The 15368-nt window shown below is 44.4% G+C and overlaps 1 protein-coding gene across 1 annotated transcript in view; it reads left to right on the plus strand.

The window, feature by feature from the left end:
• Positions 1 to 15368, plus strand: part of SPOCK1 (SPARC (osteonectin), cwcv and kazal like domains proteoglycan 1) — a 407861-nt gene that overhangs the window by 331169 nt on the left and 61324 nt on the right. Inside the window, exon 6 of the mRNA XM_081825612.1 lies at positions 150 to 264. Within this exon, the coding sequence (XP_081681738.1) occupies positions 150 to 264 (115 nt within the window). The remainder of the gene's footprint in view (positions 1 to 149; positions 265 to 15368) is intronic.

A 15368-nucleotide genomic window follows, 5' to 3' on the forward strand; every position in this document is an offset into this window, starting at 1 on the left:
AGTTCTTTATAGATTTTGGATACTAGCCCTTTATCTGATATGTCATTTGCAAATATCTTCTCCCATTCTGTCGGTTGTCTTTTGGTTTTCTTGACTGTGTCCTTTTGCTCAGCTGCATTCTTAAAGCCTCTTCTGTCTCTCTTTTGCAGTGCAAGTTGGAGTTCCATGCTTGTTCCACTGGAAAAAGCCTCACCATCCTCTGTGACGGGCCCTGTCCATGTCTTCCAGAGCCTGAGCCACCAAAACACAAGACAGAAAAGAATGGTGAGTGGGGATTGCAGGAGACCCCCTAGAGGGAGGCTGACATGGCCAAGCTCTGCCCCCAGTGCTAGGAAGCTGGCAGTTAACAAAGCTGTTTGAGCCCACACAGGGGGAAACGGAGGGACTTGGCAAGTACTCCAGCTTGTGTAGGGACTTGAAACTGAACTGCCTTCAGCTACCATTAAAAAGAAAAAGAAGAGCTAAGAGTCTTGGAAAATAATTCTATGAGACCAGGATATGCACTAGGTTCTTGCAGTGGTCATGTTGGCTGTGACATGAGAAGGGCAGGTTTGTTCGCATCTCAGACCACGGCCCGCCTTGGGGTGTGTCTTGGTCTTCCTTGAACTTGAATCTCTAAGTCCTTTGAACTTCTCAAGGCCGCGTTTCAAAACAGACTGCAGAGAGGTCACAACAGTGGAGAGTCTTCCACCCTCCAAAAGGCATTTCTTCATTAATATATTCTGCTTGGATTGCAGCATGGAGCCAGGGAACACACAGAAGGAGAAAAACTCTCCAGGGCCAGCTGTTTCTCTCCCATGGCTGAGAGGGGCAGGGAAGGATGGCCTTATTCAGATGTTTCAGTGATGGAGAAAGTAAGGCTGTCCCTCTGGCCTTGGCCCGCTTTTGAGCCTTCCTTAATGAGAGCCAGAATGGAAGTTTGCATCTGCCTTCTGTGGGGCTGGGCTTTCTCCATGGTAGCTGCTGTTCCATGGAAAATGTTGCACGTTTCTGTGCGTGAATGAATGTGTGTGCGCGTGTGCACGCATGTCTCTTCTAAATGTCTTCTGTTGGTAATGGGAGAGGGTGATTAGGGTGTGTGCGTTCATGCATTCCCCTCTTCGTAGGTCGTATTGCCTTTTCCAGGGCACATAGGTGAGGATGCTTGAATGTGCCTTGTTCATGGCGGCGATCACAGGAATATTGTGTTAAGATGCTCTTCGGAAGGTCTGGCTGAGAATGTGGAAGGACCTTGTAAACCAGTGCTAGGGTCACAGCTAATCCCCATAAATTCCTCTTGATTAGCAAAAAGCTGATCTCCCTGTGTTTGGGTCTGATTCATTTATATAATTGCAGTAAGAAATGTTCATTCATGTACATGCGCCCCCTTGGAGTATGGTCTGAAAACCTAAAGCCCTGTGGTGTGAAGAATCTACAAAACCCAAAAAATTCACTTCTGTCTGGGGATTTCTTAATAATCTGAGGAAGTTTCAATAGTCTCTGTTATTCTGGGTATATTATGTACTGGTTTTATTTACTTTTCTATTCGGAGGTGAGGAAGCCAAGCCAAGAAAGTCACCTCCACCATTTTGCCTGTGGTATCTCTACAAGGGGGTGAATTCACCTCTCCTCAGGGGCCCCAGATCTGCTCAGGCTTCCTGATTTGCCATGGTAAGGTAACAGACTGGTTTCATGGGAAGTCTCCACATGAAGTACAGTGCCTGTTTCTTTCTTTCTTCCTTCCTTCTTTCCTTTCCTTTCCTTTTTCCTTTTTCCTTTTTCTTTTCCTTTTTCCTTTCCTTTCCTTTCCTTCCTCCCTTCCTCCTCCTCCTCCTCCTCCCTCTTCTTTCTTCTTTCTTCTTCTTCTTTCTTCTTTCTTCTTTCTTTCTTTCTTTCTTTCTTTCTTTCTTCTTCTTCTTCTTCTTCTTCTTCTTCTTCTTCTTCTTCTTCTTCTTCTTCTTCTTTCTTCTTTCTTCTTTCTTCTTCTTTCTTCTTCTTCTTCTTTTTAAATAAACTCTATGCCCAACATGGCGCTTGAACCCCTGACTCGGCGATAAAGAGTAGTATGCTCTCCTGACTGAGCCTGCCAGGCACCCCAATGCTTATTTCTTAATGGTAGACTTGTCACACCTGATTAAATGAAATTCACTCTCAAATATGACACTCCAGGTATGGCCTTGCCTGTACCATGCATTTGTTTAATTATGTTCTGGTAAAAACTAGAACAGATTCTTACTGAACCTTCGCAAGTTACTGCATTGCCATTAAACAACAAAGAGACTTAGAAAAGAGTATTGTTCGAGAATCCTGAAAGGTCAGTGAGAACAAGAATGCCATTTAAAAGTGTTTCATTTGAAAATATTTGAAAAAGCGTCAACTACTAGGTTAATAGTAAGAGATAAATCAGGAGGAATGCAAAGGGGCTCATATACCCATCAGAAATGACAACAATAAAAAAGTAATAACAACAGTATTCCAAAACAAGTAATCCAAATTATATTTCCTTCATCAGTTCTTTTAGTCGTTTGTAATTATTTTTTGTTCCACTTGCTCGTGGGTCAGTGGTTTGCTTTTATGAAGTCCTCTGCCTCTGCATGGGAAGGAGCTCTGGAGCTCCACACTGTGTCTCACATCATCTGGCACTTGTCTAAGAAATATCACCTTGGAAGCTTGCAATGATGAGTCTGTTACTTGAGGTATCGATCAGACTGGGTACAGTTCTTTGCCTGAGGCTCTGAGACTGTCCTCCTTGGTTTAAGACCCACTTTCTGGGCTGTGACTTACTGCGGAGTTTTTATACAGGCGTGAGGGGGAAGCAGAAACTACGTGCTGATAAGACCGGGTAGCTGTAGTTAACTTACTACATATGCAACAACATCCTCATGGAGGAGACTATACTCCCCTATCAGGGTATAATGCTTAACTATTTAATACAGATTTGATCAATGTTCACCCTGGGGGATAAGAATATACTATGGGCAGTGAAGGCAGTGATAAGTCCCCGGGGTCATTATTTGAAATGCAACATTGAACTTAGTAACATTTTACCTGGACACAGTGGAGGGAAGGCTGACCTTTTCCTTTGATTTGACAGTTCTTTCCATGAGGCTCTCACAAGCGTGGGGAGGGGGGATGGCGAAGGGGAAGGAGAGGGTGCAAGGGGGAGATCAGGGCCACAGAAAACTTGGGATATACTTCGATAATCTTTTAGAATCAAGAAAGACTGGTGAGGTTGCTCTCTCCAGCACTCTGTCCTTGGATCTACTTGGCAGCCATTTCTATTTTATGCAGAGGGTATTTCCATAAAGCTTGCCCCGAATTGAATTTCCACTTGGTAGGAGAGCACAGGTCTTCTTTATCACTGGGGCTGTTCACCTGTCTGTGGTTTCACAAGCGCCTTATCCCTGCCTGGGACCCAGAGTTGGGTTGGAGAACAGGGAGAACAGTGGTGAGCAGAAGCTTTCTTAGGGGCTCACCTGCTTCCACCTATTCTTCTCCTTCCCAAAATGGTACTTCTTGTAGCCTCAACTTGGATCAGTGCTGGATGTGAGTGTCGAAGGTATGTGAGGGCAGGGTCTAGCACCTTGTCTTACGAATCTCAGAGCATTCTACTTCTTCTAGCCTTTGGGCTTTGAATTACAACATCTCTAGTTCTTGCAAATCAGAACTCTCTTGTCTCAGCTTTAAGTTTTAAGAGCATTTCTAGGAAGTCAAAGCCAAGTGCTTGATTATTTGTTCTCTTGATTTTTTTTTTTTATTGGCATCTCTCCTTTGATGTGGTCCCTGAAGACATCGTAGAGGGTGGGGTCATCCTTGAATACCTAGGAATATTTCCTCTCACACCTCTCAATGATGTCATGACCTTTTAAATCTCTCATCTCTGTCAGGCCAGCCCCTAGAGTACAGAAAAGTGATTGTTTTATATATATATATATATATATGACTGAAATCTCATCTTAAGCCTGGATTTCTGTGCTTTTTCTAAGAGTTTTCCAGAAAAGATTGGCCTCAAATTTCTCTTAGTATTTTCCAGTCCCCAATAGCCAGCCCAGTTAGGAAGTCAGTTCTTGTATCTGACATGAATGCTTTAGCTTGGGGGGGTTACTTCTGCTGCTTTTTCTTCAATCCTCAGTGAAGGATATGAGGCACTTGTTCCTTGATTTCTTCACAGTGGTTGAAAATCTAAGAGGAAAATAGAGTTTTCTTCCCATTAGAGTCGTCAGAATACATTTTTAAACCAGCCAACATTTCCCCCCTTTCTAGCCTGAGCCTGGCCCCCTCCTGCCTGTCCTCCCTTCTCTCAAACAACCCTCTCCACCCCTGACCTGGGCTTGGCAGCCTTATTCCGTCCAAAGGAGGGGTTTGAGGCTCCCTCGTTGCTGAGGTGAGAATTTTGCAGCTGTAGGATATAACATCAGGAAAAGATGTCACTTCTCTTTTTCCATACCATGTTGAGGGGACCCTCGTGTTCCTGAAGATGCCTCCGGTTTCCCGTGAGGACCAAGGGATGGGGCCTCAGACCCCGCCCAGAGTGACTCTGTTTTTATGCTTTACCACGTTACATTGCCTCTGTAGGAAAAGAGTTGGACCACCGGGGATCTTTGTGCTGGTCCCATTTGCCAGCAGAGGAGCCCGACGGCTCAATGAGAGAGAGAACCTTCCCTGAGGTCAGACAGTGGGTGGGGATGGAGCTCTCATAGCCCATGCCTCCGGAGTCCCAGGCTAGTGCCTTTGTACAGCTGGGGGGTGGGGGGACCTCACTTGTCCAAATCTTGGAGTGTCAGCCGTCAAGCAGAGAATGTCATGGTGGTCTCCACAAGCAGCAGTATTTTGAAGGCATTCTGCAGAATCTCTCCGCTTCCCTCCTCCTCTGTCTTTTGAGGAGGAAGTAGAGAGAACATCATTCTCTCTGAGCACAGCTCCTTCTTTGCTTCTGTTGGCACAGATTAGCTTTTGGAGAAGGGGGCTATGGGTCAGCAGGCGACCTGGAATGCTGGAGAAGGCTGTGATGCTGTCATCTGTTCCCAGCCTGGCAGGGGCTGGGAGGTAGGGGTGGCAGGCGGGGTGTGGGCGGAGATTGGCTCAGGCCAGGGAGGAAAGGGGATGACAGGTCTATGTGGCAGGGCCGTGCTGAAGAGGGAATAACAGCTTCCCGGTCTCTGAGCTATTTGAAACAGGGGAAAAATAGTCTGCAATGATTTTTCTTCTCAAATGGTGATTACAACCCGAGGGCTAGATTCTGGGGGAAAAAAGTCCTGGGTTGACAGACGGTTGTCTAATTCCATTAGTTATCACAAGTGGAGTTGGGGGAAAGTGTTTAACTGAGAAGGAGGTGGTGCCAAAGAGACGGTCTAAAGACTTCTTCCTAGCTGTAATGTCTCAGTGGAAAAATCCTACAAGAATCCTGCTGCAGAAGCTTCTAGCAAAATGGAGGTTTATCTTTGTATCCAGGAAAGAACATTTTTCTTTAATGCTTGTTGTGTAATAGGGAGAAGGCCTTGGGCTTGCAAACTTGCAATTTAAAAGTGGTTTGTGTTCACCTTCCCATATCCATCCAGCTTCCTTCACTTCTGTGCTTCACGACGGCCAGAAATTAAACATGTAAAGGAACATTTAATTTTTAGGGCCTTGCTATTCTAAATGTCATGACCTAAGGGGGGAAAAAAAAACTTAAATTGGCAACCGCAAAGAAGAGAAACTTACTAGTCAGGGCTCTTGGAGTAACTGCTGACTTTGGTTTTAAACTCAGGTTCTTCCGCTTCTGTGAGTTCAGCTCTGCCAAAGTAGAGGTTCTCCTGGTCATTCGGAAGCCTATGGGGCAGCAACTAATGGGAGAGAGCTAAAGATACAAAGGGAGAGAAGGGTAAACTGAGGCAGAGGGTGGCCACAGTAGTAACTGGAGTCCAGAGAAGGGTCTGTGCTAGAAATTAGTGGCTTTGGAAGTTTGCCTAAATGGCACTCCTCTCTTGCCCTGATTTTTCTTTAAATTTATAAATTAATACATATTCTTTGAAATCTAAATGATTGGCAAAAGTGTCTCAGATTTCAGTTCTGTTAGCTTTTTGTTGTGTGTGTTTCCCATTATTTTCAGTATACATATACTCATGGACTTGTTAAACTTTACTCATCCTAAATCAGGATTACATTCTATGTAATATTTTGTACCCTGCCACTTTTATATGTCATAGATATGTTTTCATCTAAGTACACAGATGTGTATTTGAGGGGGTGTGTCTATCCCCCTTCATCCTTCCCTCTAGCCAACCTGCCCACACCGCTCTCTTGAGCTCCAGACTTAACCATGTAATGACCACTCAGCATTTCCATTTGATGCCCGTGGGCATATCAGACTTCATGTCCAAAATCAAACCCCTGATCTTTGCCCCCAAACTGCTCCTTTCTCCTGCAGTATTCACTATCTTAATAAATGCCACCTCTGTATTTTGATTTGCTGAAGTGAAAAGGAAATCCTCTTTGTCTCACACACCATAATCACGTTGACTGCTTTCAAAGAGATTTCCAAATATATCCGCTTCTTACCACCTCCCCTGCCACTCCCCTAGTGGTCCAAGACATCGTCCTATTTTATTCTGATAGCTTCCTAATTGAACTCTGGGCCCCTCCATTCTCTTTTGAACGTAGTCATTAAACCAGTTCTGTACAATGTAGGTCAAATGGTGTCATCCCCTGTTCAAGACACTCCAGTGGCTTCCCATCTTGGTTAAGACGAAGAGCGGACATCCGTTCAGTGACCCGCAAGGCCCAGTGTGATCAGATGTATTGCTGTGTGTGGGTACCCATCTCCCGCTGCTGCACCCTTTGCTTGCTCGGCCCCTGGGGCAAACGGGCTTCCATGGGTGCCCCCAGGGGAGCCTTCCGAGCTCCTGCTTCGGGGTTTACACTACCAGCCCTCTCTGCCTGCCCCGTGTTCCCAGACACCTACACAGCGTGCTCCATCAGCCCCCTCTTCAAATCTCTACACAAAGGTCACCTTCTCAGGAGCCCCCCCAGCAGTTGCTGTCCCCCTTCCCTCCTTGTTTTCCTCTGTCCCGTGCATCCCCTTCTACTTTATCACATTGACCTCTTTTCTGCACTGTCTCATCTTGCCCACCTAGAATGGAAGTTACGTGAGGCCGTTTTGTCTGGATTCTCAACGAGTATTTGCCAAGTGTTGAACATGCTACCTCATTCTAAGAGTTGTCTTTTATATAGATGTACCATAGTCTACAGTGTTTAAAATGGCAATAAGAGATCATCTGTACAAGGTGCTTACCATGTGTACCAGCTAAGCACGTGATGTGTACATTTCTTTCCTCTGACCAAAGAATGTCCTCTCTTTTGCTGGTGGGAACATTTGCGATCCAGAGCATGCGGTACCGCGCCCAAGGTCGCATGGCTAATAAATGACAGAGCAGGGATTTGAAGGCTTTTCTGGAACTCATTCTCCTACACTCACATCAGACTGTGTTCCTAACCTAAATCGAACGTCCATTTTCCTGCGGAAAAAGAAAAACCCGCAGACACACAGCCACACGTTCTCAAGTACCCCTCACTGTGCGGTGCGTGCTTTCTGCTCTCAGAGCCTGCCCACCTTCCCTGCGAGCCCAGCGCTGACAGGCTTTGTGCCAGGTGAGAGAGTTTACGTCCCCGCTCATTTTCTTCTCTTCCTCTCTAGAAGCACGCTTGGCTCTCTGCAGTTTATCACAGGACTGGCATGGGCTCGTCGCTCACCACCCCCCATCCTGGGCTCTTCTGGATAGCCCCACATTTCTGACCCAGCTCTTTAAAGATAAAAATTCATTTGTAATCTGTCCTGAAGTCGACTTTTCTTCCATTGCCCTGCTATCTATCAAAAAGAAAAGACAGCATTACAATAAAAAATAAATTGAGATTATAATCAGAAGAAAGCAAGGGGCTGCCACCCCGCGGGCAGCCGGGGAAGGTGGGGCACCACAGGTGTGGTGAGAAGGGGTGAGCTCAGTTTCAACTGTAAACATAGAGTTCAGAACCTACAGCTGTTACGTCATTATCATTATTACCTCACTGGTGATGATGCTGATTCTCTGTTTAAAAACTACAAGTGGTGATTAGACATGAAGGAAGTAGGAATGTCGCCTTGATGATTTAACTCGAGGGATATGTAAGGACGGCAGATAAAGCACAGAATCAGCAGTCGGCTGCATATATGGTACTAGACATTCACATTGGTTGGGAGTGCAGCCAAAACAAAACAAAAGCAGAACAGCCAGGCAGATCTCTTCAGTCTGAGGAGACGGAGGGAAGAGACAGATGGAAATCATGATGGTGTCATGGCAGGTAAAAGCGTGTGTTCCTTTCTGAACCCCAGAACAGTAGACCCAAGGATCCCTCCTTGACAAGAAGGAGCTTTGCTGCCAGAGAGAAGGCAGACCTACTTACACACAGGGGTTCTGCTGGGGGATCTCATTATTTCAAGAACTCCATGTGCTCCAGGGAGAGAGAACTTCAGAACCACGGAGGTGAAGTTCTGGGAAGCGCAGGCGCCGTGATCCTGGGGCGGAAGAGGTGATGAGGATGACCAGGGGGTCGTAGGAAAGAGAATTCTGGCTTTCAGATTTCCCAGGGATGCAGTAGCAGGTGGTGCTGGGGGCACATCTTTCATGCTAACTTCTGTTGTGTAGATGGATCAGCGTAAAAAACCAGCACAGCCCTCCTCTTCCCTATCTGCCTGGTATCCCAGGAAGGCAGTTACACGGGCCTGTTGCCTCCTACCCCAGCCTCGAGGCTCCCAGTTTATTTTGGTCTCCGTGGCCTGGCTATGCTCTGTCTATGCTTGAGTTTCTTAGAGGGCTTTTTCCAGCAGGTCACATGTGGAGGTGGGGCAAGGCTAGCAATCGAGTGAGTCTTAAGGGTCCCACCCCAGCAAGGGATGTGAGCATAGCCCCTGTGTCAGAAATCACCTAGGCAGGGGATACTGATGTTGTGAAACCAGATTTAGAAGTTGGATGTCTAAGACCAGAGAATTAGTGCAGACAGGGGATTTGATCAGAATTCTGATCATGTACCAATGCACAGGGACGAGAAATATTTCCCAAAAATGACTTGCAAAAAATTACTTTAAGCCAAGTTAAAAAAAAAAAAAAAAAAGCCCTTCTTTTTATGAGGCTGTTAATCCTATGGAACTGTTCCCCTGAGAGGCATGACTGAGGCTGAAGACATCTGAATTCCTGTCCCCACATCTCTTTACATTTTAGGATTTAGGAGACTCTGTCCTAAGGCAAGCTAATCCCCAGGGATTGTTCAGAGTGCTAGGACAATTTTGGGGGGACAGCATTAGGTCCCCCTGCTCTATTGGCCTGATTGGTGTCGGGATCCCAGCCTGTGACCGAGTTCCTTCAGGGTGGGGATACCTACCGCTGGCTGTCCCCAGGCTCCAGGACCTGGCATCTGCCCTTCTCCCAAACCTTCCTCCCCTGCCCCTGCGCCCCCAGGTCTTAAAGGGTGGCTGCTGTGGGGTCTGTGATTCTGCACCTGGCAGTGTGTCCTCTCCACTTCTGCCCCAGCTTTCCCTACAGATGGTTCACTGCGGGGTGCACTGCGCCCAGCACAGAGCATCGGCTGGTGCAAGGCATAGATTAGGCCTTCAGTCATTGTGGAATGAATGAATTGATGCAGTGTATAGACTATTGCAGTTTTCAAAGCACTTTCCCATACTTGAAAAGGTTGGGTATCATAGGTGAATTAGGTCCCTAGCCTGAGGAGGCTGGCTCAGTGAGCGCCAGCTGCCGGTTGGTGGCCTTCTTAGGTCAGTCATTCTGGGGGTTGGCCTCAGGCTGGAACCTAACTGCTGTGTGTGTTTCTGGCTCCTCTGGAATGGGGACAGATGGCATCATCCACACCAGCCCCAGGGCGGTCTTCTCTCTCCCTGTGTCCTGCCTCCCTGGCTTAGGCAAAGGGTGCAAGGTGTCTCTGGAAGCAAGTATTTTTGCCTTGACGACAGAAGTGTAGTGTCCTTTGGAATAGAACGTTCTGTTCAGAGTTGACTCAGGCTCTCATGAGCACACAGAGAACATTTCTAGGCAAAGGAGGGAATATCTGGAGCTAGCAAAAGTTTGTTCTCATTTGGATTGAGAGCTTCTAGTACAAGAATCATACAGATCTCTATGTTGTGAAGTAGCAGGATTAAATACTGATTATCTCTGTATCTCCTAGGAAGTGCCTGTTTGGGAAAGAAGTAGTGAACTGAAATAACACTGATCTGTGACTTCACATACCTTGCTTCTGGAGTCCTCTCAGGCCTATTTAAAATTAAAATTTAGGTGTGCCTGGGTGGCTCAAGCAGTTAAGGGTCTGACTCTTGCTTTTGGCTCAGGTCATGATCTCAGGGTCCTGGGATTGAGCCCCAGGTCGGGCTCCCTGCTCAGCGGAGAGTCTGCTTGTCTTCTTCTCCCTCTGCCCCTCCCCCTGCTCATGCTTGTTCTCTGTCTCTCTAAAATAAATAAATAAATCTCTAAAGATTTTTTAAAAAAATAAAATCTAAAGCTTAAGGTTCCACTCCGATAGCTACTCTGTTTTGTTTTGTTTTCTAAAATTGAGGGCAGTGATTGAGTTTGGAGGTAGTGATCACATGTCTTCATCCGTCATCCATCCATCCGTTCATCTGTCTTTCCATCCATCTGTCCAGCCACCTGTGTGTCCACTCAGCTGTCCATCCATCCACCAATGACCCATCCACCATTTATTAAATGCCTATTCTGTGCCCAGGTCCTTTGCTGTCTCTTTCCTAAGTGGGATGATAAGAACCCTTAACATCAGATACATCAATAACATGTTGTTTATGTGTCTTCATGTGGAGTTCACTTACGTCCCAAGGTGATAGTTGTCTAGAGCTAGGATCTTTCTATCTCTTTATGGATTTGGGTTTGTAAGTCTGGTACTCCAAAGGCTTTTTATTGCCTTCTAAGTACTTTGTTAGACTTTTGACCTACTGCTACCATAGTCTCGGGGGTCAGAAGAGCTAGACTTCATCTCACACAGTGAAGACAAGGAAGTTAACTTAAAACTATGGGCATACCGTTACATTTTGGAACCTTTCATATTACTGACGTGTGTATGGACTAAATTGTGACCTCCTTGAAAGTGGGGATTATGACTAATTTATTTATCATTATATCCCCAGCACAGGGTCTGTTCAATGAACGAACACAACTAAGTGTAAATATAAGTCTATAACATATCTATTACACTTTTAGTTAGAGCGGTATTTAAATAAATAAATATCCAGGTTACACCGGGTCCCTTTCTACTGCCTGTCTGTTATGAGTTCCTGTTCATTCTACATGTGGTAGAGACAGACCTCCTTCTTGGTTTACTCTGACACTTCTGATTGAGGTTGGCATCTAAAATCTCTGGGTTGTTTTCCCTAGTCTTTTTCTGTGATAACCCTAGCTGAATACTTGGCCCTTTGGAGTCCTGGTTTGTTGCCTCTTTGTCCATGGGCAGCAGGTAAGGGAGTGGTCACAGTCATGGTCACTAGCGTACCTACTGTCTTCCGTTTTCCATAGAAGGTTGCTCTCCATCAGATCTCCCATGAGTCTTGAACTATGTATCTTCAAGTTTGGATGCAAACTCTACTCTGCTGCATTATTTGCCAATCAGGTACATATGATAAAATTTGCTGAAAGGCAAGTTGCATAATTGTTGTGTGCTACAGAAAGTGTGGGCTGTGGAGTCAGGCAGTTGTGGGTTTGAAGCACAGACCCAGGACTTAATAGCTGTGTGTATTTGGGCAAGCTACTTAATTTCTCTGAATCTCCATTTCCTTATCTGCAAAAGCAGAGAATAAGGGCTATTTGGGGAGGTTATTAGGAGAGTCAAGTGAATTCTTGGAGATAATTACAAAAGCAGCTGGTTCTAATAGGTGCTCCGTGGATATCAGTTTTCCATCTTCCATTAGGTAATGCACACACACGCACTCACACACACACATACCCCCCATGTATGTGAATAACTTGATCTGTTCTTTGTGCAGTTCGGTAACACACTGCCTTCCCAAAGACCTTGGGGTTCTAGAATCAGTCTTGCCAACATGTAGCAGATACTTTCAGCTGTCATTCCCATACCGATTCAGTTCTGGTTTTGTTTGAGGACACGTGTGTCCAGCTATGTCCTAATTTTCCAGTCTCTCTTCAGCTAAGGGTGTGGCCCTTTGACTCAGTGCTACCCAATGCAACACAGACAAAGTCGTCTGGAGGTTTCTGAGAAAGCTTTGGCTTTCATGCACAACTGGTGCTGTCCCTCCTCCCTGCAGAGGCGTGTGTGAAGCTCGAGCAACCATTTTGTGACCGCAAGGCGAAAAGCTTGTGAATTAAAGTCTACCTATTGAGGATGACTGAGCAGAAACACGGGAAGAATGTGGGTCCCTGCTGAACCGACATCATCACTCCTATCTGCCAACTTCTTATGTCACAGAGTAAAGCTCCGTGAACTTAGGCCACTGTTAATCAAGCTTTCTGTTACTTGCAGCTAAACACGGTTTCTAATCAACATAGAACACATTCCTTTTAAAGATCATTTGCTTTAAGACGGGCAATATTGGTGTGAGGCCAGGAGCTCCCAGGGAGTCAAGGACAATGCCATCTTGGTATCTGGGGATGGGGAGACCTGAAATGGCCTCAGGAGCATCACTCAGAGTACAACGACATACTGCGAGTGTCTCAAAAGCATGTAGATCCCAGGACTGGGTGCAAGGGATTGGATTGGTTTGGAGTGGGAACCTCTGACCTGTAAGTGAACTATGGTCACATGTCAGGTGTTCCTTACCCCTTGCAAAGACTACTCATAGGGGAGCAGAAAGCATATTCTAAGGTGCAGACTAGTGAGGCATGTTGGACCAGAACACACTGTCCGTGGAGGTGAGCAGAAGGAACCCCCCAGACGGAGCAGATAGCTGTGTGCTCAAAGGCAGTAGACACATGCAGATTTTTTAGTAACATTAAAAAATTTAGAGGAGTTGCACATGTTTGTGTTTGAGAAATTCTGAAAAATACAAAGAATAAAATTACCCATAGTCTCCCAAATGGAGTATAATCACATACCACTTTAAAATATTCATTATTAGCTTAATACTTAATAGTATCCCCATATCATCAATTATTCTTTTAAAACCTGATTTTTAATGACCATGTGGTATCTGATTCTATAAATGTACTGTATTTTTTATAACTAGTCCTCTCTTATTAACATTTAGCATCTCTCTGATTTTTCATTATTACAAACACTGCTTTTGTGAACATCATTGTGTATTAATTTTTCACGTATCTTAATTTTTTTCATAGGATACATTCCAGGCAGTAGAATTTCTGGGTACAAGGATATGCAGTTTGTAACTCTTTGGTTGGATACTAGCAACCTTTCTCCCAGAAAACATACACCATAAGCAGTGTATGAGAATACCTATTCAGAGGGTACTTACCAACTTTAGAGACTATGAATTTTAAAATAATTTTTTCATTGCATGGATAAAGAAAAAAGGTACTTTCTTTAGTTAGAATTTAGCAGTACATAACCAACACTCCAGTGGTCAAATAACAGTGGTTTAAGCAAGAGAGGGTTTATTTCATTTTCCTACAAAGTAAATCAAGTAGTAGGATGTCCAGGGCTGGTGTGGGGCATCTAAATCATCAAGGACCCTTTTATCTTGTTGCCATGGCTACGTTAGCATGTAACCTCGTGGGCCAGCATGTCTGCTAGAGCTCCAGCCATTTTGTCTGTAATCCAGTCAACAGGAAAAAGGGAAGAACAAAGAACACACTACTTTACTTCTAGCAGACCTCTACGAAGCCGGATGTAATCCTGCTTCCATCTCTGTGGCCGACTCAGTCTGCATTTGAGCTGAGTCTAGTCACGTGACCCTACCTAGATGCTGAGGAATGTAGACTTCTCAGCTCAAAAGCAACAAGCCCTCTAAAAATCAAAGTTCTTGTTACCAAAGAAAAGCAGAAGAATGGATCTTGGGAGGCAATTACCTGACTCTGTCAGAGTTTGGTATTTTTTTTACTTCTTCGATGACAGTGCAGATTCAACTCTTATTTTTTTATATATATGAAAAAAACAGAGGCCATTTGTAATTCTTCTTAACGGATTGCCTGCTGTACCCTATGCTTTCCTTTTTAGGGTGTGAGTCTTTTTCTTAGTAATTTGCAAGGTGATTGTTTTACATATTAAGGATATGAATACATCCTATATATTTCACATTTTTCCACGATTTGTCATTTGCCTTTAATGGTGTTTTGTGATAGACTCGGGTTTTGATGTTTTCACCCAGTCAGGTCTATCATGCTTTTTCTTTTGGAGTTTCTGTCTTTGATGTATGTTTAGAAATCTCTCCCCAACTCGGAGGCCAGATAGAAAGTTCACCTATGTTTTCATTTTGTTCTTTCATGGCTTGAATTTTTCATGTTTGATGCATTAGGCCAGTGGCATTGGGACAGGAAGAAATAGTTGGTACCGTGAGCCAGTGTGGTTGAAGCTTTCAACGGGCAGTGCTCACTCTTACTCTGCATAATGGGCACTATTTCCTCTTCTCTGCCATTACACTTCATATCTTAGAAAGCTGTGTTCGTAACCCACTCATGGACTGTGACCGGGAGTTGAAAAAATACTGTTTTAATCCATCTAAAGCTTATTCAGAGGTGCATGCTGAGCAATCGAACTATGGGTTCTTTTTTGTTTGTTTGTTTTCTTTTCTAAATAGCTAGTTTTTGTAATGATTTTTACTCTGTCATTCATCTTTTCATGTAACATATTACTCTTTTTTTCAAAAAATGTTATGGCTCTTCTTGCCTATTCTCCCAGATAATATTAGAAATCATTTTGAAAACTTGGAGAAGATGAGATTTAGATTGCATTTCAAAGTAATTTGAGACGAACTGATAACTTTACAGTTAAGTTGTTCCATCTGGAAACATGGCACATCTCTTGATCCAAATTTCCTTGGGAAAGGTCTGCAGTTTTCCTTTAATAGAGGCTCCTGTATTTCTCATTACATCTGTAGCTGGAAAGTTGATGTTTGTGACTGCTTTTTGTGAATGAAATCTGTTTTCTATTTTTGTTAAAATGATTATTTCTTTCAAATAGGAAGTCTCGATTCTCATAGTTTCTCATTTTATCATTTTGGATCTCTTCTATAGAAGAAGATCTCCTCTCCTGTGTTGGCTATTCTCTCTATTTTAAAAGTAAGAGAATGGACCTTTGTTCATTGAAATCGCTCAAGGTCATGCATATAGCAAATGGCAGAGGCAGAATTTGAATCTAACTCCTGAGCCTGGGATTTTAATAAAGTACTTCATTCTATTCTGTATGTGTATGTTAAACTTCTTTATTTGTTTCTTACTCCTTTGGCTGGAACT

Source organism: Leptonychotes weddellii, chromosome 7, assembly GCF_054177405.1.
Source record: "Leptonychotes weddellii isolate Sample4059 chromosome 7, ASM5417740v2, whole genome shotgun sequence".
Lineage (NCBI taxonomy): Eukaryota > Metazoa > Chordata > Mammalia > Carnivora > Phocidae > Leptonychotes > Leptonychotes weddellii.